The sequence below is a fragment of the Falco punctatus genome (assembly GCF_963210335.1).
Source record: "Falco punctatus genome assembly, chromosome: 4".
Classification (NCBI taxonomy): domain Eukaryota; kingdom Metazoa; phylum Chordata; class Aves; order Falconiformes; family Falconidae; genus Falco; species Falco punctatus.
The window spans coordinates 30883153-30906516 of record NC_137583.1 but is presented as its reverse complement, the minus strand read 5'-3'; the positions used below and the strand labels follow the sequence as shown (position 1 = coordinate 30906516).

Below are 23364 nucleotides of genomic sequence, written 5' to 3'. Positions count from 1 at the left end.
TTAATTCTAATAACTGCAATGTATTCAGAATTAGCATGTACAATTATTTGCATAGCCCCAGCTAATTCAGTGTCACATAGTCCTCAAGGGTCGGAGCACCAGCATAGCAGCTTCTGCATTCCTCCCATTCTACACTGGTTCTAGGACTTTCTCCAGTACCTAAACCACATGGCACAAGATACACAATGTTTTCTCCCAAATAACCCATATAATCCTTTTAGCACAATTTATAGGTACATTATGTGGTGGATTTGGCAGTGTTATGACTTGATGATCTTAAAAGGTCTTTTCCAGCCTAAATAATTCCATGATTCTATGATCACAGGGGAAGTAATTTTCCCTTGCATCCATTTGGGTAGCACTTTAACATATACCCTTAGCAGTTCACTGTGAACACTAAGAGACACCCACACAGCAAAGCAGTTTGACTAACTCAAGCAACAGTTGAAGTGAAGGTGTAAGAGCAGAGGTTTTCACTCACGCTAACCACCAGAGTACTTGCTCAGTGACTCCACTGTGCTGCTCTAGCCCTGACATGGTACTGCCTGTCCCATACCATCTCCAGTGCTATTGTTACCCACGGCACCAGATTCACCCAGTCCCTGCTGCAATTACAACCAACTTGCTATGTGCATATTCTCCAATGCTCTGTGCAAGCCACACATACCTCTAATCCAGCATAAATGAGTAACCATGGTGTCTAGGTTATATGCTGGCAGTGAGTGGTGGAGGCATTTAGGTCATGGGGAGACTCCTGGAAGTATAAAGGTACCTACAAACACCTTTGCAATGTGGCTAAGAATTAAGAATGCCAATCCCCGAGTGAAATGCCTGTGCTACACTTGAACTGTTGGGTCAATAATTAATAGAAATGGCATAAATTTAACTGAGGCAGCATAGATGTTTATCATATGTGCTTTTCGTTGGTGTTTTGAGCAAAACTGTGGCGTGACCTGAGAGTGGTCTCTGCCAATACACATTTGAGCAGACACATGCCTCCTTACACCAGTGAAGACCTGCTGCAGCCTGTGCAATTTAGAAGATAATCTTTACCTGTAAAAGATAAACTTATTGCCAGCAAAATCCAGGAGTCCGTGAAAAGGATCACAAATCGCTCTGTTCTGCATCCACTCTCACACGCTCCCGTGAAACTCAATGTGCTGGATGAGTGGGGCAGCACGGTATGATATGACCTTCTGCAGACCTGGAGCTGCACGTCCCTGCTTAGTTCACCACCTTTTTACTCAGTCTCCTGCTGTATGTTCTCACCTATTCTATCTTCATAATTAAATTCCTCTGAAGCACACACACATTTTTTCCTACACCTTGTCAAAAGCTACACCTGACTTAAGAGATGGCAAGCGGTTTGCCCAAACCCATTTAAAGGAGCCTTTCTTTAAAAAAAAAAAAAAAAAGGGTTGAACCTGACCACCTGAGGTTTTCAATGAGGACCAGGCTGTGCCACAGACACGAATGCAGACCGCAGCATGCACAGACGAAGGAAAAAAGACAGGAAACTTGTGAAAGGGAAAGCATGGAGATAATCCAGGAAGAAGACATGTGAGCATTTATTTGAGAGGTCAATTAGGGAACCGTGAAAGGTTGACAATGTCCCCTCAGGTTTTGTAACTGTGTAAATGATTCATTCGTCATTCTTCACTGGTCACATAACGAACAGTTAGACTGTTAAATGACCTCCCTCAACTTTGCCTTGGGCTCCTAACTCCAAGCTAGTTACTGCCTGGATGCCAAAGTCCTAACGACAAACTGAGTCATTAATGCTTAAAGAGGAGAAACATTCCCTGTCCACCACACAGAGAAACCTGTGCTTGGGGTACAGCTCCCAGATGTTTTGTCAGTCCCTCAAAACACAGCACCAGGATAAGAGTGAGACTAGGCCAACCACAAAGGTTGGAGAGATAAGGGGAAAAAGAAACATGAGAGCACTCTGGATGCCCCAGCACCCCACACCGAAGGTCCATGGGCATTTGACTCCCAGAGAGCTTAATACAGCAGCCAGCAGCCACCCACAAGTCCCTGCAGAGCCTGCCCTGCATCGAGCCTCCTGCTTTGATGGGACCAACCACCTTCAGTCCATGCTAGCTTAGACAGGCCAATTAAAATGACCTAAAGTAGACAAATCAGACAAATCTCCAGACACCCACTCTATTTGCACTAACTTTGCCAATTATGTCAGCTACTCTTACTAAAAAAAATGATAATATTTCTTCTTGCAGAACTTTTTTATTTCTTATCTTCAAATCATTACAGCTGCAAAACAACTACCACTGAAGTGGACAAGTGGGTTACACTTTAATTTGTGCAAAAAGAATTAGTTTAAATCCTGGAAGAAACTAAGATTTCATTTAACCAGACCGACATCTGAAAACATAAAATGGTCAATAACAACAGCAAAGGGCGACATTTAGAAAGGAACTACTACACATGCATTAAGGAACACCCCAAAACACATTAATAAAGACATGCCACCATGACAAAACACCCCAAATACTTTGTGGAGTATGTTTTCTCAGACCGTTCCCTCATGGGCACCATAAAAGGGAATTCAGTCCCTTCTATTCTGACTGCAAAATTTATCATAAAAACCTGCTTCTGGCCCAGGAAAGTTTTCTGATGACTGTCCCCATACTATGTAGCTAGTCCCTCCTAAGCCCTTTGGCATAACAGGCAAAAATCAATTATTTCAACAGGTATGAATAAAATTGTGTTTTTATGAGCATTGCTGTCATATAACTACCGGCAAAAAGGCCAAACACAACCAGTTACTACTGTGACTACAGGCATTGCACTGAAAGTTGATCAGTTCAGAGTTTGGGCCAAACCATGAACCTTTCACACATCCAAACTACCCTTGTAGGGTTTCACCAAGTCTCAGAGATCCTCTCCCAGCTTTCTGTGACCCTGTTCAGGCTTCCTTGACTGCCAGCATCCACAGGTGATTCCTTTTACTCAGAAACAAGCAAGAAAATAAAGACTCTTTCCATTTAGTCTCATAAATACACATGCACACGCTCAAAGGGATTAGGCTTCTAGCTTGGCTATGGGACTAGAGGCAATTTTCATGCTCAAACACACCGCAGTGTAAAATAACATCTCCCTGCCTTTTATCCGTACAGATCCACTTATCTGAACACTAACTGGAGTTTCATTTTACTCACCAACCAGCTGTGAACTAATTATGAGAACTTCTAACTAGTCCTGCTCCCTCTCCAAGCATATGGATCCAATTAAGTCAAACTGCAGCTGATTTTAATCAATCTTCCTTGAAGCAGCCAAACTTGAAGAATCTCTTCTCCTTCAGCTCCAAGAGTAGAGGAGAGCAGGAAAAGCAGGAGAGTAGTATTTGCATAAGGAACACTTCACATCTGCTTGGTTGCCTATAAACACAAGGCTCCTAGCAGTAAGAAATGCTAATTGAACACTCCTCACAAGTCTTTCCTCCCACTTTATCCAAAAAGCACTGATTCGATCAGTCTCTTTTGTTCCTGGCAGGAGCTGCACTTTTCTACCAGCAGCTCTGGAAGATAGTCCAGATCATTTCAGATAACTAAACAAACCAAACCTTCCACTGAAATCTCAGCAAGTCTGCCCACCTTAGGCCAAACCTAACAGCACAATTGCTTTCCTGGAAGCCTTTTTTGCTTCATCAGAAGAAAGAAGGGTAGGGGGGAGGAGATAAAATTGTCTGATTAAACCCAGTCATTTAATGTATTATTTGAATCCCTCCCCTGAGCCACAGTTTTTCTTACAATAATGTCCTGGGCGATGGGGACTACCTCAGCAGGGTGTCATTTCTCTACAGTTCCAACATTTCTTGTGTTTTTGTAATCTGAGGTTTTTATTAGCAGTAAAGACCTGACCAGTGAGTAATATCCATGCTAAAGTCTTTATACAAGTGAAGGAAAATCAATGCAGCCTGCAGCTAGGTGTCAAGAGCCAAAGGGGTTTGGAGGAAGGGGTGTGTGGAGGTGGAAGGCACCTTCACCCATAATTCAAGCTGTCCCCACACAAGCACAGAATACAAAGAGATGTCAGATGTTATATACACTGCTGTGGACAGCCATTGGTATCTCAGTTTCTTTATTTGCTAATACTGAGCTCAGGGAGCGTGAATCACACACCTAACACAAAAGTACCTTTCCACATGCTTGCTTGCCCTCTGGCCAGTCCATCAGGGTCCTGTAGTTCACAAAGTGGGCCATTGTCGGCAGCAGCCAAAGCAGAATTGAGCAAAAATCATGTGCCAATATGCGGATACAAAAGGATGTGAGAGGAGACAAACATTTTTGAAGCTTTACTCCTTTCCACACATCAATAGTCAAACATTGACATTTTTGATTACCAAATATTAGCCATACCTCCCTAGATTTCATGCACTGCACACAGCTTTGTGAACTCAAGACTTCAGTCCAGAGTGACGCAAAACCTTAATTCTACATCCTGCCTCTTCCTGCTCCTGATCCACAACTTTAATACATGCCTTCCATGTATCTCCCATTCAGTACACACAAATCCAGAAAGTCAGAGGTTTTGTTTTAAAAAAATGAACTGGAGATAAAGATTTTCAAAAATTTCCCTCATCCTACCCTGTTTAATGTCACTCCTTACTTACCCTCATACCTTTATCTGATGCCATGCTTTTCCCATGTTTGTAATTTCAATCATCCTTCTGTTCAGTAAAATTTTTTTGTGGTTTCTATGTATAAAATTTGTCTTGCTTTTTTCCCCCTTTGTGATAAAGAGGTGTTACTTTAACCCATCATCTCCCAGTGATTTCTTTCAGATATGAGAACAAATAACATGTCAAACTATAAATATTTCAGTGACCTTATCTGAGCATATAATAATATTTTCAGCATATTTGCTCGGCACTGATAGAAGAGGTGAATTTCTAAGCTTATCCTTAACTTAGTGGGTTCCCACCATAAGGAACCTTCTTCCAATGCGTGTATAAAAAAAGTCATTCTAAGCCTGACCTGTCAAGATACTTGATTCCCAAAGGTGAATAAAAAAATGAGAAGGCTGATGTTTTCCCCTCTGAGGAGTTCTGAAATCTTGACCGTTGAGGTGGGCACACATTGATCAATACAGACACTTTAGCATTCAGCCTACATATTCCTATATTTATGCTTTCCTCTCTCCTCCTCCTCTTTTGGAGAAGCTGCTTTTGGCATCCAGTCCTCTAAGACACAAGGAAAGTGAGAAGCTAAGGAATGGGAGAGCTACCTCCTTTTAAATAAAGAATTAAGGCCACATGGCAAAGCAGATGTAAGAGCATGATTACCTTAATTCAGCTCACTAACTAGTCCTTTGGGGGACTGGCAGATTTCTCTTTCCCAGACCTGCTAAGCCAAATAACCACCTTCCTTCTCTTTTGCACACATACATGTTATCTCATCCTTCCCTTATAGTTTTTACTCTGCTCTATCTGCAGGTCATTCCTGTTCTCCCCACTCCCTTCACAAAGGTCTCACCTGCACAAGTCTGCATTCAAACAGCGAGCACTGTCAACAAGATAGGTCACGGGGACCCTGAGGTGAGCTTTCAAAGCCTTGGGGTGAACAGTACAACTGTTACTGTGTAGTAGCTTTACCACAGTATGAAGGTTCCGTCTTGTTCCTATCACCACACTTCTGTCCTGTGAAAGCTCAGCTACCCAAATGGTAGCTGCTGATGGTCTCCTCTACCGAGGACCAGAAGGCAGACAATTAGCAAGACTACGCTGAAGATTTTGCACCTTTCCTCTTTGAATGTGCAATTTAAAAACCTTGGTGTTTTGGTATCTCAAGAGCAATATGAACAAACAAAGCAGAGCATTTCAAGAGACCACAAGGAAATAGGCAATTTCTCTGGTCAGGCTTTCTTGGAAGGCTAGAAGCCACTGCAAGACATTGACAGATTAAAAATTACCTGAGTGAGTTGCAACCTGTTCTGAAACCAAAGCTGCTATTTTGTTTGTTGGACACCTAAGCATGGAAACACCAGCCCAAAGCTTTCATCTCCTCCTGATGACTGAAACCCAATTAAAGGAGAGATGGGTGACAGGTTTCACACTAAACATGGCTCAGCAGAAATGCTCAGCAGCTCTTAGCTCCCTGCTTTATCAAAACTGTCACTTCCCCATCTCTAGGAATTGGTAATAATAAAAAAAAAATCTGATTCACCTCTAATAGGTGTCAAGATAAAAATCAATGGTCTGTCTGAAATCTGGGTAATTTCAAACCTGCCGGTTTTCCACCATAAAGCAATTTACACAAAAATGGAAAAAAAAAAAAAAAAAACAGAAGAAGAGAGAAAGAAAAATTAAGAGAATGAAATGCTTCAATGCCAAATTGTTCAGCATATCAGAGAGAACAGAAGGGAGAGATAACACTGTTTGTAGCAGGATGGGCTTTGATGAAACAAACAGGCTCAGGTTCTTGTTTGCTCCAGCACCTTTCAAACTGGAAACACTATAAAAGCTTGAAACAACTCCTATGCCCCTCCTCTACCCTGGAAAGCTGTTCCCAGAATAACAGCAAGCTGAACAGACAGTCTGCTCAACTCCTGCAGGTGCCCTTGCTCTCCTTCAAGGAGGGTAAGACTTACAGATCTATCCAGAGTGAAGAGCTGAAGACCTGCCATACAGGACAGCCCTACCTCAGAAAAAGGAAAAACATCCACAGGAGCACAGCAAAAGAAACACCGCCTTTCATCCTTCTGACTCCACACCTTCTGCTTTCCGTGTCTGTGGTATGGACATGCTGCCATGTCATCCTCTCAACAGTACTGGTGCTTCCTGGCTTGGAAAATTACTATCTAGTAAGGCCACAAAGCGGTGGTCTCCATCTCCATTGATGATGGCAGCAGTGGAGTTCTCAGTACAAAGGGAGCTCAAATTTCCTTATCAGCTCCATGCTGTTAAGCCCTGTCTACACTCCCGCTTTGGCACAAATGAATTTGGAGACAGACAACTTGTGATAGTGGAGTTACTTGAAATAAGGTTTAAGAAGAAAAAAGAAGAGGTTCTAGGCAAAGGCATCAAAAAAAGACAACTGTGTTCATGTGACTGCATCTGACATCAAAACACTCCAAGAACATGGTCACAGATATAGATGTGTTGGTGCAGTTTGCACCAGCTTCCAAAAAATGCCTTGCCCAGATTGAGGGAAGTGAAGCTGCATGCTGTGAGTGTTCTGGCACATCTGTTAGAGCAGCTATGGTGAACGAACCATGTCAAGCTCTCCAGCTGCTCTGGACCTCCACATTTCCTACCTGCAGAGTTAGCTTCTCCAATTTCATTTCCAGGGATTTGTTCTCCTCTTCCAGCTTGCTGCGTTCAGCTTCCAGCTCCTCAATTTTCAGCCTGGAGAAGAAGGGAAAGTTAATAGACACTGTGTCCCTGCACAGTCCCACCACAAATAATCAAGTAAAACGTGAAATCACAAGCAGTATCAGATGATCCCTCTATTCAGTACCACACAGCTACACACCTGAGGCGGTTAATGTTTTAACTTTTTATGTTTAATGACTAAAAGATAGAAGTTTGTATGACAAAAATACAATTTGTAAAAGTATATTAAAAATATATAACTTGAAAATAAAGCAAATCCAACTTAGATGCTTCCTGAAACCAAGGACTGAGTCTAGACCATCATGTTTAATAACCAACAACAGCTAAAATCTCCATGAGCGCATCAAGTCTCTTTCTGATCTAATTTATACTTTTGGCCTTCACAACACTCCTTGGCAGTAAGTTCCACAATTTAATTATGTGCTGTATGAAAAATTAGTTCATTTTGGTTTATACTTCACATGTGATTACTTCACTGAGTGGCTGTTAGTCCTGCTATGAAAAGTTGTGAATAATTGTACCGTACTCCCCTCTCCATACCACTTTACAGGCCATCTGTTATTTCCTGAAGAATCTCAATTTAACCTTTCCTCACATCAAGAATTTTCTGTATTACTGCTCATCTTTATTGACCTTCCTTGTTCTTCTTCAAGTGTTATATGGACTTTTTACTATGAGAAAAGTTAGAACTACACACAGCACTCGTATTCAATGGCGTAATGAAGCTTTCTGTTTTGTTCTCAACTTCTTTTCTAATATTTCCTAGTATTCTATTTGTCTTTTTAACTATGGAGCAGTTACCTGATATTTTTAGAAAACTGTTCACAATAACGTAAGATCTCTTTCTTGAGTGATAACAGCCCATTTAGAGCCCACTACTATGGGAGTAAAAATAAAGGCATTTTTTTCTTACGTGCATGGATTTTGCAATTATTGGTGTACAACTTCATCTCTCGTCTCAAGCAGCATCATAAGATCCTTCTGAAACTCTGAACAGTCTGATAAGCTGAGTAATTTCTCAGATTCTCTCACCTCACTACTCACAAACTCCTCTTTGTGTTGGACAAGTTCCCAATAGAAGCCATTCCAGGACTTAGCAGAAAGCGCTCGATATTGTGAAAACAACATTTATTCTTTGATTTTTCCATCTTTTAACTTTGTATTACATAAACAAATTAATGGAAGAAGAATGCATCAAGCTTTATGAAGTAGAAAGACATGACATTATCTCTGGCTCAGGAGGCACTAGAAGCTCGGAGAGCCTTCTGGCAACGTACCCCAACAGCCTTGCCCTATTCGCATGGTCACCCACCATCTCTGCAGACACTACACCGGGACAACCAGCCCTCTGATTTTTATATTCTTATTAATCCAGCAAAGAACCTACTTTGTTATTCCATCAAAGTAAAGATTCTTTGTGGCCTTTGGCTCAAAGCTTTTTGAAAGGTCAAATATATTCTATCAACCATATCAGCCTTAGCCAAGTGATTGTTGAATCCTTCAGAGAACTCTATCAAACTTGTTAGGCACGATTTTATTATTATAAAATGTTTGATATAACATTTTTGCTTGCATTTAAGTACAGAGTATAAAAACCTTAATGCTGCTTCAAGAACCTCACCTTTCACACGTTAACTTCCTGGGATTAACTGTGCAACTAATGCATATTAACATCGATATTTGCATTCAATTTTCTCAGGATCCTTTTCCAGAATATTTTTAAAAAACTAATTTTCTTCCTTGATAATACTCACTTTCAAATGATCTAAATTAAGCTGAAAATCCTTGCACCGTGACAATAAACAACGCACCCATCTGCCAATATCCCAAAATTATGCAACAGAAGTTTCAGGTACGACGGCAATGCCATCTCTCTTACTCACGGGCAAAAGTTACAAACTTTTCCACAGAAGCTGGTTGATCTACAAGATGTTCAGCACAGAAATGCCTCCTTTATAAATGCACAGCCTGAATCGCTTAAATTATTTGTAAGCCCGACCCCTGCTGGTAATTTTCTGATATTATAAATTAGCATCTTTTTCCCTTTTGGAAGCTTCTAAAATGCCGAGGAGCAGCTTTTAGCAGTGTCTAGGCCATCGAGAAAGATTATCAATAATTTTGAGAAGAGACACTAAGCTAGCAGGGTTGGAGGATGCTGAAGAAGCAGGAGACTGAAAAGGTTGGGAAAAATGGAAATTCAAAATGGAATTAATGCTTTTAAGGGCATATTTCTAAATGGACTGCAGAACAGGCCACAAGAGCAGCAACATTTTTCTCTGAGGAACAACAGCACAGCAGTGACTGAAAGGTCAGAGCCAGACGCCGGACTCTCATCAGTACTTTCTCCATATTTACACACTGAATTTTAATTTAGAACAAATTTCTCCCCATCCAGCCTCCCAAATAAGCTGTGATATTGCCATTATCTGCCTGCAGAACTTCTCTCCATGTGGAGGTTTAAGCTCAGGCCTGTTAGATGCCCTTTTAGAATCACTGACAGCAGCCTCCAGAAAACACAAAGATCCAAGACACAAGCGAGCTGTTAACAAGAGTGGGTTTAAGCCATTATATTTTTGTGCTATTTCACTTGTGATTTTAAGATTTAATAACATGTTCGTGCTCTTCATGCCTCACCAAAGAAAGGGCAGTGGTTCTGAGCCTGAGGCATCGCAGTCAGGCTGCAGGTGTACACAGACCACGTATTCTGTGACCGGCAGCACGCACAAGAGCACCTGCGAGCTCATCCCTCAGATGCCGGCTCCTTCCCAGTACCCCAACCATCAGGGTGTCCTCCTTTCCCGACACAGCGTGGGGCTTCCCGCCGGGGGAGGTCAGCTCTCCTCCGTGCTGCTCTCCTTCGTAGACAAAACCTGCTGCTTCCCCTGCACCGAGCACCGGGAACATTGCTGCAACCTCTTTGTAGCAAAGAGGTTTTTAGGACTGACGAGCACTTTCACTGCTTATCCCTCTTCTAACCTATTTTTAACACTGTTAAGTGTCCTGGACCTCCAGCGGGAAAGCATTAAGAACCATTAGCAAACAGTTTGTGCTACTCTAGCGTTGCTTTCCAGCCCTGGGGAACTCTTCCCAATGGCAAAGGCAGAGCAGCAAGGGAAATCCTATCTATATATAAACACAGCAAAGCATTTGCAGCTGGTGGTTAAGATACAGCAGTCAAATATTGAAAAATATTTACTTGCTTGGCACTTGAATGTTTTCATTTACGTAAATTCAGGTAGAGGGCCAAGTGCGTACTGCTTTTGGATGCACCAGCATCCACAAAGGCAGCCTTAGTCTGCACACACCTTGTGCTCTCTGTCCATGGACATCTGCACAAGATATGTGATGCTCTTTTATCACCAATTTGCATGCCTCAACTCGTTACATATGGGAGTTACTTTCAGGTAGTGAAAACAATCCATGACAAATTCATGTGAGAACCACAAAAAGCAGAGTACAGAAACATCTGGGTACGGCACAACCATCTACCAACATAACGTTTGGGCCGGAACGAATGCCGGTGCCCATTTTGAAAGCAGCACTGCAGCACAAGGAAGGAACGTCAGTTACATTTGGAAATACCGACATCATTCTCAAGTTTTGTGATACAGGGAAAAAATCATTTGGATTAATTTCTGGAAAATTTTGCTCCTTCTCCATACAGGGGATTGAAAACATGAACATATTTAAGACTTCTTCTGCATCAGATGCAGACAGTTTAACCCAGAGTCAAAGGCTCTCCACAGGTGCGCAGTAAATTCCAGCCACCTCTGCAGCCTTTCATGAGATCAAATTTAGTGCAAGAATGCAGATTCACTGGCACTTGCTCAGACATGTGGATTTTCCCACTTTCAAAACCAAGCTTTATTTTACTTCCACTGTTCTGTTTCCCGAGGAGGAAAAAGAAAAAACCCCACCTTCGGCCTCAGCTCTCCTGAAATGATACTTGTGAGAATCAAGACATCCCAACATGTGCGTTCAGTCTATCTAAAAAGTGCTTAGATGGTGAGCAATGGCTGCTAGAGAAAAGAGCCAGGCTGCTCCTATTTTAGAAAGGAAGAAGGAAGGAATCTGATTTGTTTTTCAACAGTACCTAGGCACTTCCAAGAGCCTCTCTCAGTCCACAGCTTTTCAATGGAGTTAACCAGTGAGAACTCCCTACCATCATCCCTTTAGCACTCTTTTAGTAATTTTTAACATTCTCAGATGTGTTACGTGATTGCCTGTAGAGCAGCATGGATATTGCCCATGAGGACATGTCTCATGGAGGCCCCATCTGCAAAGAGGACACGGCCATGTGGAAAAGCTATTGCTGAACAGGAAACTATTGAATGGAGCAGAAAATGTATGTGTTGGGAAGATGCTATTAAGGGATCCAGATGGCATTGAGATGGTGTTAGGAGCAGAGCAGACAGAATTCCAGCAAGTGTGACTAATAGGCATTGGCAAGGACATGAATTTCTTTTGAATTACTGTAACTCTACCCAGTCACTAAATCCACAAAAAACATTTAGGATTTACTGGGGTTGCAGTTTGACAGCAGAAAGAAAAAGTTCAGATTTGTTACAGCTGAAAAGGTCCTTCAGCTGTTGCCACTTAAGTCTTTACTGAAGTTCTGTTAAAATACATTACTTTTATTTATAGGTTCTGAAAAACTAGTTTCTGCACAGTTATCACCTTCCCTCTAAAAGGTGCTAATGCCTAAATGCTCTCTGTTTCGCTATACCCCACAGTGCATGAACTCAACAGTTTGATCACTTTTTCTTTTCATAAGATCTGCAGAATATAAACAAAGATTTCAGAGGGAGCAGGAAGAAGTGTGAGAAATGACAGCATTAGCACCGGCTTTTATTGTCTCTTCAGAAACGATGATGCTGGGAGAGAGTTTCACATTTAAAGTTATAAAAGGTCTGACGAAAGAGCACTTTGTTCTCAAGAGAAGGAGGAAAAACTGATAAAGACTTTCAAGTTTCTCACTGAAAATTTACTTTCCATACTAAAGAAAAATGAGACAAAAGATATAGTTTTAAAAGCTCTCATTCACTCACAGGAGGTGAATACAGATTCAAAGGATTAATATGGATATTTTTTTTTCTCCTTTATGTCTTTCCTGCTTTTGTTTTCAGAAGTCAGCTTCTAACCACAGGGTGTATGTGAAAATGGCTGGAGGCTCACGGTCCATTCCTGCTCTGCAGACTCCCTTTCCTGGCTTCTGCTGGTTTTCCTCTATTTTTCACATTCCGTCGTGAAAGCAGCTGACTGGAGAGGCTGGGCTTAGACCAGAAGAGCAGACACATCATACTGTAGATTAACGGGATTTCAAAGACCGCAATAAACTACAAAAATGGAAATAACTCCCTCATAAGCTGTGGCATTTCTTTCCCCACTTTCTAATTTAAAAGTTTGCATTCTTCACCCTGTTTTCTGTCAGAATTAATTTTGGGCAGCAGTCTGTAGAAGGAAGGAGTAACAGTGGAGCTCACGTTGCTCGCTCCTCCTTAGCAGCTATGTAAAACTGAGTAAACCCGTCCTGTTGAGGCCCACAAGGGCACAGGAGGAGGACAAGCACAGCAGACATAATCCCTTCCCATGCTAATCTCTGTTCTCCTCCAAACTCCATCTGTTCTTTAATCACGCTACCCAATTTGTCCCTGCTGCTGGACACATCCAGCCAAGCCACGAGGAGTGTTCTGGGGTGGACACAGCACATTATTCCTGAATCCCAAAAGCCTGGGGGAAGACGGTGATTGCCAGGGAAGGTTATGGAGCAGAGCATCCATAACAACAGGATCCAGGGACAACAGGGGGATCAGGCCCAGCCAGCACAGGGTTATGAGAAGCAGGTCCTGCCTGAAGAACCTGATCTCCTTCTGTGACCGGGTGACCTGCCTAGTGGATGAGGGAAAGGCTGTGGAAGGTGTCTACCCGGACCTTAGTAAAAACTTTGACACCACCTGCCATGGCATCTCCTGAAGAAACGGGTGCCCGTGGCTGGGACGGCGGTGCTCTATGATGAGAAAGCCGGCTGGGCGGCCAAGCCCAAAGCGTGATGGGGAATGGAGCTGTCCCGCCGGTGGCCGGGCACCAGCGGTGTTCCACAGGGCTCGGGGCTGGGGCCAGTTCTGCTTAACACCTTTATCGATGATCTAGACGAGGGGATTGAGTGCACCCTCAGTCACTCTGCAGGTGGCACCCAGCTGGGGGGAGCTGCCCTGCTGGGGGGCAGGGGGCTCTGCGGGGGGGCTGGGCAGGCCGGGCCCAGGGGCCGAGGTTCAACCAGGCTCCGTGCCGGGCCCTGCCCGTGGGTCACAGCAGCCCCCGCAGCGCTGCGGGCTGGGGCAGGGGGCTGGGAACTGCCCAGAGGGAAAGGGCCTGGGGGGGCTGGCCAACAGCCGCTGGGCAGGAGCCGTGTGCCCGGGTGGCCAAGGTGGCCAGCAGCATCCTGGCTGGTACCCGAACCAGCGTGGCCAGCAGGGCCAGGGCAGTGCCCGTCCCCCTGCACTGGGCACCGGTGCGGCTGCCCCTCGAACCCTGGGCTCAGCTGTGGCCCCTCACTGCCAGGGGGACGTGGAGGGGCTGGAGCGTGTCCAGAGCCGGGCAGGGGCTGGGGAAGGGGCTGGGGCACAAGCCCTGTGGGGAGCGGCTGGGGGAGCTGGGGGGGGTCAGCCTGGAGAGCAGGGGGCTCGGGGGGGACCTGATCGCTCCCTCCAGCTGCCTGACAGGGGCTGTGGGCAGGGGGGGTTGGTCTCTGCGCCCAGGGAACAAGCAACAGGGCAAGAGCAAACGGCCTCAAGTTGTGCCAGGGGAGGTTTAGGTTGGAAAACAGAAAAAATGTCTTCACCAAAAGTGTGGTCAGGCATTGGAAGAGGCTGCCCAGGGAGGTGGTGGAGTCAATAAAGAGGTATTTAAAAAACATGTAGATGTGGTGCTTAGGGACCTGGTTTAGTGGTGGGCTTGCCAGTGCTGGGTTAATGGTTGGACTTGGTGATCTCAAAGGTCTTCTTCAACCTAAATAATTCTATGATTCTATCTTGCACTCCTTTGAGAAGGAGCCTCTTCTATGAAAAAAGAACTTGGTCAAGTTTGCTGTCCAATGCACAGAAAATGCCAGAAAACACAAAATAAGATCCAACTCTATAATTTGACTGCTTAAGTCTAGGTGCATAAGAAAAAAAGCTTTATGGAGTCAATTCTGCGATGCTGAATGGAGTGCTTGAGAGTCTGAGAAGACACCTGACGCAGTAACAGTAGCCAACAGTAAGGAAAAAGGAGCAGGGACTGACTTACCAGTTCTCCAGAAAAGAGAGCTCCAGCAGAAAGAGAACTCTTTGCACCAAGCCATTTACTGTTTGAGCTGAGCCATGAAAAGAGTGATTAAAAACAAACAAAGCCATGCTTTCTGGAACAGCTTTGTAGCTAAATGACTAGCATCAGGGCCTGGGACAAGTATTTAAATCAGCTGTAACAACAAAGAGCAGTTCAGTAAAAAGCAACAGAAAAAACAGGCTGGAATTAGAGCCTGGGACTGTGGCCTCTGTGCATCCATAGCCTCAGGAGCACGCGGTACTGAAATGGGAAAGAGAAGAAAAGACAAAATATCACCGTGAAAAAACGGCAGCAGCTTAGCCTCTTTGCTGAAACAGCTTTCAGGGTACGGCTCATCACTGGAGAGTAGCTCTGAACCACCAATGGCTTTACAGGTAACAGGCCTATGTTTCTGTCATACTTTGTGTGAAAGGTTTGACACAATTTCATGAAAGGAGGAGAGAGATGAGATTAGTAGACAAAGAAATTCTTTTAAAAACAAAGGGAGAAAAACATTAGCTTGGGGAGTTTAGGGCAGCCTTTGAGCAGAACCAAACACCACAATCCCGTAACAAGAAGGTACTTGTGAGCTCCACTTGTCCCCGCCCAGAAAACAGATTTTCATTTAGGGCAAAGCCAGACATCTCTATGCTTACTGCTGAGAGCCTTCTGCAACATGAAGTGATCCTGGACTGTGTGGCAATCTCACTGTTTCCCCCTACACACGCTGTCCCTGAAGCTGCTCAGTTAATAGATGGCAAATGCTGTTCAGTGAAGATAAACACTGAATAATGAGTCTTGGAGGTGAAAATAAAGAGTCTGAACATCTCCTACATGAAAGCATGCTGCAGCCCATACCAACCCAGGGAGGGAGAGACCGAGGAGGTTCTGTAGAAATACTCTGAAAACCTTCAGCTCCCAGAAGGCAGCAGACAGGATGCTGGCTTTACTGATAGAGAGGCACAGTATTAATCAGGAGCGACGGGGTTTAATGCTGCTGAGGAGGCACTGAGCACTTCTGCAGCGGTATAAATATTAGGTTTCAGAGGGTCTAGTGCACCTTAGCCAAGGAAAAACCTGAATGTGCTCAGGTCAAACAAACGTCCACAATATGCAAAAGCAGATGGAGACAAGTTTATCCCCCTGAAAAAAGGAAGCCATAGCATACTATCCTTTACCAGAACTCAAACATATGACAGAATAAAAAAAGGGAGATGTGTGCCTTGGGTCTCCAGAACTATTACATCATCTTGAGGGAACTATAGCAGCGAGTCCCTAAGATTAGGTGTACAGCCCTAAAATGTATTGGAATAGCTTAGCTGAACATGTGTTATTTTCAAACACCTCCCCTCTGCTATGGAACTGGGTTTGCAAAGCCATAAAACAAGCTCCAGAGGCAAAGCACAAGAGCAAATTCATAACGTACAGGCCAGTAATTTCTGCTTTCTGCAATTCTGCTTGCTGCAAAATCTTGCTTTCAGTCCTATGAAGCAGTAACGCTTTATAGTGATGGAGCTGAAAATATAAAAGAATTAAGAAGTGCAACTCCAGCCAAAGTCTTACATCAGCTGAGAATAAAAAACTCAGCCTGTCAAGGTTTGATTTGCTCAGCTTAAATAAAAAGGAACTTCATATCAAACATTCAGAAACAGATGAACTTTTCTGTGCTCAGTATTTATCGTGTCACCTGCTTTGGAATAGAAGCTGTAAACGCTTTAATAAATACATGGAAAGGTTGTCTAGCTTCACTGTAGCTTTAGTAAATGCTTATATATCCTCTGCTGAAACACTGTTTTGTAACTTCTCTTTCACGGAATCACAACAGGTACACCTCTGCCATCTGCAGCAATGCACAAGGGGAAACATCCCTCTTTTAAAATCTCCAACGCTACACGCGTATCAGTATTACAAAAGCTGGATTCTAAACCTCTTCACACATATGCCAACAGATCCTGTGTTTACAGTTGCGATTTGGTCAAAATAAGAAACAAACAGCAATGTTGTTTCCACAGGAACGGAAGTCAACAGAGAGAACAGTGACACAGGAGCCAGTCTTATGAATTAACTGAGAGCAACAGACCCCAAATATTAAAGGAGCCTGCAGCTTCCCGAAAGATAGAAAAAATGAGAGAGTAGCTAAATGCAGGAAAGATCAGCGGCTGAGGCTTTCCATTAATGCTTCATGGACTTCTCATGTCCATTAAAATCTGGTGGGAAAGTAAAAAGTGTGCTCAGGAAAAGAACATCCTACTTCAGAAATACAAGGAAAATACATTTTCATCGATGCTGCCATGCCATGCCCTGAATACCAGGCAGCCTATGCACACAGGCCGTCTAGACACGTATAGCTTTTATGCACTGTAGCACGGTGAGGTCCTGTTCGTGGTGCTCTACCATGAGATTGCAATAACCGGCGCAAGCAGCGAAACTACCCTGGGCCTTTCCCTTCTCATTAGTTCCACTGAGAATGGTAGAATCTTCTCAGCCTTCCCCCCTTGCTTTGCCTACCTGAGTGTGTCAACCTCCTCCTTGGTGACGATGGTACTTTGCTCAGCTGTGCACTCTTGGGACTTCAGGACCTTCACCTCCACCTCCAGCTGCAGAAGAGAAAAGCATTAGCTCCTCCAGAACTACTAAGGGGGCACACACAAACAGCAAAGGGAGGAGGAGGAAATCATGATGTTCCACACAGATCAGACCCTTCTCAGGACAGGGACGTGAAGCACAACTCTTCACATGTTGAATGTCAAAACCTCGGGTAACCCTGCTTCCCTTTGCAATCCCTTTTGCCTTCCCCAACATCTCCGAGGTAGAAGAGGCACAGAAAGTTGATTGTTTCTAAGCAAAGCTTCTGCTTCTCTTCCAGATGTTTTCCCTACCCGTCCCCCACGGATAATGGAATGCAGAGAATTATCTGTGTGGTACTAGGAGCTCGCTGGTACTCAAGATTCAGTATTGACAGTTCAACTTCATTTAGCTTCAATTCCTCCCCAGAAGTGAACCACAGGATTATGCTGCCTTGTCCAGGACAACTCCGAGATACGTACATTGAATCCAAAAGACTGGGGAATATTTCCAGCGCTTTCCAATATACGCTTCTACCTCAAGCTGCTCAGGTAGCTCTAGCGGGTCAAACAAACAATTAAGAATACTTTCTGCCTCTGGCCTTGTTCGGGAAGGAACTCACAAGAAAGCACTTCAAAACTCCACAGACGAAAACTTCTTATCCAGACTCTACCATTCCCAGGCTCCCTGACTTATGGGGATCTGCACCCTAATTCAGCTATCAAGACAATGCATAGATTGATAAACTACCTATGTTATTTGTTTCTAAACCCCTGAGAAAATGATTTATTATGACATGTAAGTAGAGACAAACTACCTAGAGGATACTCAAACTTCTGTTGCAGCACCTTCTCCTAGCTTAGACCTCCTACACACTCATCTTTGAGATTTTGGATTTCTTTTTGTCATCTGTGTTTTAGCACCTGGCAACTAATTCCCCTAATAAGTCTATTGATAGAAACTATTTTTCACTCAGGAGGAAAACAATAAGCAATCCAGCCCTAATTATAGACGCAAAACTTACGACCACAGAGAGCTCAGTGCTCAGCATCAGGGAAATAATCCATTAATACACCATTCCCTCCAACAGCACGGATTAGACTTGTAGAGCAAAATCACATTACAACAGCAAACTTCTTGCAAAGACAACGAGCTGGCAGAAACTCCCCAATTTTACAAGGAAGAGGAGCATATTGACATGTGCAGTCATATTGCTCAGTCAGAACTGAAATTTTGACATATTGCCTCTTTGCCCTTCCATGCTTACCAGAAGAGACAGACAGACGTGGCAGCACTGTTAGCAGGAAAGGGCAAAAAAGAGACGGTTGGATTATTCTCCCTCCCCTTTCTGATACCACAGGGACAGGGCAGAAGAGAGAGGGCAGAAAACAGATTTTAGTCAAATTTCCCCCTGTCACCCCGAAGTCTCACATTCTCCCCCTGCCTGTCAAAAGGCATCCAGGAAAAAAAATAAGCAAAGGCCCACCTGCATCATCAGGCTGTACAAATGTTAATGTATATTAGCTGCCTGATAAGATTATCACAGCCAGAAATGCTTCCCTCAATTTTCTGATTACTGAGCTTATCTCTCACAGCTCAGCCCATCACAGATGGCTGGGGATAAAGCAAGAGCACCAGATAACTCCAGGAATGCGAATAAAAGGTACCAGGATGAGGAGCAGGCTTCAATTCCAACCTCCTTCTAGCAGGAAACTACTCGTTGTATCTCCTGTCTTCCATGCCTGCTGAAGCCTGGATGTGTTTGCTGTTAGAGTGGTTTGTGCTGCTTTCTGGACTGCATGTGGACAGCACGTGACGATGGAAAGGCCGGTGAGTAAGTTTTTTATCACTGGCTAAGCGGGCTCGGCCTTGAGTCCAACTGCCACCTGCTCACTGACACGAGCAGCTCAATCACGGCCACCTTCCTGGGGGAGAAGGGGGGACACAGGGGGTGAGCGAGTAATCTCTTCTTGTGATCTGGGGTCTCTTGTGTTGGCTGCATAGAGAGGAAAAAAACGGAGCATGTAACGGGAAAGGAGACAGGAGAGTGAATGCACACATTCTCAAGTGAATGCTGCCGTGAAAAGCATGAGCGCAGGTCTCGCCTGATGTACAGGGGTGACAAATTAGTGCCAGGTACGCCCAGTAGCAGTGTGATGAGATTTTGCTGGGTTTCCAAGAATAAGCCATTGAAGGAGAATGAGGAGGGAAGGACACATGGACTGTAAGGGCATTTTATGTCATTTCTGTGTGCTCCCAATTTTCAAGCGCCAGAACTACCTAGACTGAAAATCTGATGTGCCCGAGGCGAGAATGGAGAGGAGGGCACCGTGATATCTTTACAGATGAAACTGACTCAAGCAGTTAAACATTGACATGGACCTGCTTCCCAGAACTAGGATTAAAACCACTGGAGAGTTTCAGGTTCAGGCCAAGGTACATCTTTGTGCTACAGCAAATGACTGTCATCAAAACCTCACAAAATGTTTATGAAAAAAAGGAAAGTAAAACAATTAAGGTATTAAATATTTCATGCAAAACATGCCATTTCCTTTAATTGTTAGGGTTTTGGTAAGGAAAACATCCCTGACTGCCAATCTCACAGAAGATATTAAAAATATTATTTATGTCTTTTCCAGGGCAAAAAGAAAGTTAGTCGAGATCAGATGGAGTTGCTTGTTGCTGGGATCCAGTTCTGCTTTTCTGAAGGCAGCACAGTGCAGGCAAATAGGTCTTCATGAAACAAGAATCAAGAGAAGAGCAAAAAAGAGCAAAAACCATGGAATCCGTTGCCTGCTGGACAATCCAACCAGAACATGATCTCACCAGCTCCTGGTCAAACCTGGCACACTTGTACCAGTGTGATGCTGCGACAGATGCGGCCACTGCTCGCTCCTCCAGCTGGACCTTCACTGCAGTTCTGCACGTGACGCAGTCAGGACAGCAGAGAAAAGAGAAAGAAGCGGCAGAACTGAATGAGGAAAATAAGCAACAGGAAGGCAGCAACAGGAGAAATACAAACCCATATTCTACATAATTTCCAGTACCATGGAAAGCCTAAGAGGTGAGGAGGTTAACAAGACCATTCCCTTTGACACAGCCTCTTCAGGACCAAGTGATAAGCATGGAATGACCCACCACAGTGGCAGTTTGTCCCTTCCTGTCCACAATCATCTCAGCGCCAGTGGCAAAGAACAGCCTCGAGAAGGGATAAGGAGAGGAAGAGCCAATCTTCTCTTGCTGTTTTCTCTGCCTAATTCCCATCACATTCCTTTTCCTCAATTATTTTCCAGTCCTAGTCTCTCTTGCTCACCAGATGCTGCTTTCAGCAGGCATTTACTGCTTTTTGGACTAACTCAATAATCCTGTCTAAACTCTTCCAATTTTTATCAATAATTTTATATAACTGGCTGAGTTAAACTTTTATTACTTTGAATACATTAAACTAGTAGAAGCCATTACCCAGCAGACAGAGGAAACAGGCTGCTCAAATTGCAGCTCATTGCTGTATTCCCCCATTCAGTACCAAATGACCTAGGTCAGGCTTGGATCCTTTCGCTCTCTTTTATGTTGATCTGGGTTTTTTAACTAGCATTGAGAGCAGAGAGAGAACACTGTTCCAAAATACAGCATTGTATGTCTTACCCTGAAAACTGCACCAGAGCGACCTAAGGACCTACAACTTCTGCAGAAGCTTCAGGGTTAATATTGCCCAGGACCCAACACCCAGCGATATCCCCACTGTACAGAAACATATTAGCAACTTGAAAAGAAACAAAGTTCTTATTTTTTTTTTAAAGTTATCCAAGGTTTTTATGACACTAGAAAAGGCAGCATAATGAATAATGCCAGAGCCTATTACTTGTGAATAAAACATACAAACAAGTACTTATATTTTGATTATGTGATGTTCTCTTCTCTTTAGAATATAACGGAGCCTCTCGCTCTCAACCTAAAATGACCTCGTTTATCCCAAATCTTTTCTATTCTCTTTCACTGCATACGAATGCATTTCAGACCAGCTTTATTGCTTTCAATAGAAAGTGACCAGGACACATCCAGTATATAGAATAATTTTAGAATGTCCACTTCCACAAATATACAAGTACCCTAAAAGATGAAATGCAAATATTTTTCCAAAAGAAGTATTGTCATTACTATTTGCAAACTGAGAGAGGAAGGAATAACATGGATGGATTTTTGTCTAGTGTTTAATTAAACAAAATAGCGTTCTTTTTTCAGCTTTACTTTTAAACCTGCCTGAACAGGATTTCAAGATGGTGGTTTTCCTCCAAGTGTTAATGACATAGCAAACACCCACAGCAGTGTAAGAAATATGTTCCTTGCTGGTTCTCTCTTCTGTAGGAATTATTTAAAGATGCATGAGATGACAGGAGAAACATAAAATTATAAATTCATCTCCTGACAGCTAGAAGAAACAAACTTTTCCTTTAGAGAGCTGATTTTCTTGGCCTATTTCTGGCATTTGTCATTTCTGACCCATATTTGTCCCCTCCAAAACAAGTTCTCTGAGCCTCCACCACGCCACTGACCTGCCGTTCCTCCCACTTGATTCCAGCAGCCTTCAACACTGCTGAAGACAAGACAAGCCTTTCCAAAGCACCCTACTGACCACCACTGTCCACACCCCACCTTCAAAACGAGACATATCACGGGACTGAAACCTCTAAATCAAATCAGTTCTAAATCGAACCACATTTACAAACTTTTGAACATTTTAACACACTGCCCAGAATAATAATCAAATCTCCGTTCAGGTGCCCCATTTTGGGTAGTACAGGACTCAAAATCTAAAGCATTTCAACCCACTGCTAAAGTTAGGATTTGCAAATCGGAAAAAAGGGGGCAGTTTACTTGCCCACATCAATGTACACGTATTTCACAGAACACATGCTGCAGACACACGGTTATTATTTGAATAATGAGTGCATTTTAGTGAGGGGCTGATACAGCAATCTTATCCTGATGAAATGTGTCTGCACGTCATTCAGCATTCTTGGAACTGTAAAAAGCAGGAAATGCTGAATCCATTATAAATGTCTAAAGGTTTATTTAACAATGGGCTGATGCAACATCCTTTAAAAGGCCTTCCTCAGCAAAAGAGCTGATTTTAAAAGGCAGAGATAAATAGGAAATGAATTGCATGGAGCCAACATGGAAAGGTGAATTGAGAGGTTGTGTTTGACTACAAGTCTCAACACAATTCAAGAAGCTATTTAAATACATAAATATTTAAATGTATGAAAACCCAGCAGACTTGGAAAGGAAGAGTGTACGCTAAAATAGACAAGAGCAGAGAAATGGGACCCCCAGTATGGCCCATACACTGAGGTTTGAAAACAGACAAACTACCATTCCCCAGGAGTTTGATACACCAGTTATCCTAGTGATGTTATTTGTGCATCTCTCCAAAGGATGTAGCAGCGACTAAGGATCTTATTTGCGCCTCTTCCCACAGAGCAGCATGGGATGCCTGGTGATCTCCTCTTGTCTACAAGCTTATAAATCTGGCATCAGGACAGAAATCAAATATATATGAACACCGGTGAGTTTAATTTGGGTGTCCAGCAATACCACAAGTTAGTAAGACACCACACTGAGCACTTCCACAGATCATTCTGCTCAGCAAGAGCAGTATTACCTCTTCCATACACCCAGCCCACTGACATTCTGAACAACACCTGAAGGACAATACCTGCAAAACAAAATATTACTTGCCATTTAGAAACAGGCTAAACAGCCCAGGATTAGTAGGTACATTTTCTTGGGAAAATTGATCCTTGATGCTATTGTGAAACAAAAGCAATAAAGCCAAAGAAAACCAGATATTCAATAAGAAGTGGTTTAGAACTATCTATTTCCCACTTGGTTGAAGAAAAAAAACAGTATTTTTTTTCCCTCTTTAAGGACAAAGGCTAACTGGATCACAGTCTCTATGGGTTACCCACTCTGTAACAAATTTGGTGTGCTTTTATCACTGAGAAGGCAGGGCTAGAAGCAACCTTCCAGCAAAGTTTCCTAAAAACGTACTCATGCATATATATTACTGTAGATACACACAAACTCGGAAGCGGACATATGCTGACTTCAGACTGTATTGGAGAGAAGCAGGATTGTGG

The 23364-nt window shown here is 43.4% G+C and overlaps 1 protein-coding gene across 1 annotated transcript in view; it reads right to left on the bottom strand.

Moving 5' to 3' along the window:
- The window catches only part of MAD1L1 (mitotic arrest deficient 1 like 1), a 370489-nt gene that overhangs the window by 145998 nt on the left and 201127 nt on the right, over positions 1–23364 (bottom strand). The window contains exons 14-15 of the mRNA XM_080382402.1: positions 17168–17256; positions 7276–7366 (exon numbers count right to left, since the gene is read on the bottom strand). Of these exons, the coding sequence (XP_080238528.1) occupies positions 7276–7366; positions 17168–17256 (180 nt within the window). The remainder of the gene's footprint in view (positions 1–7275; positions 7367–17167; positions 17257–23364) is intronic.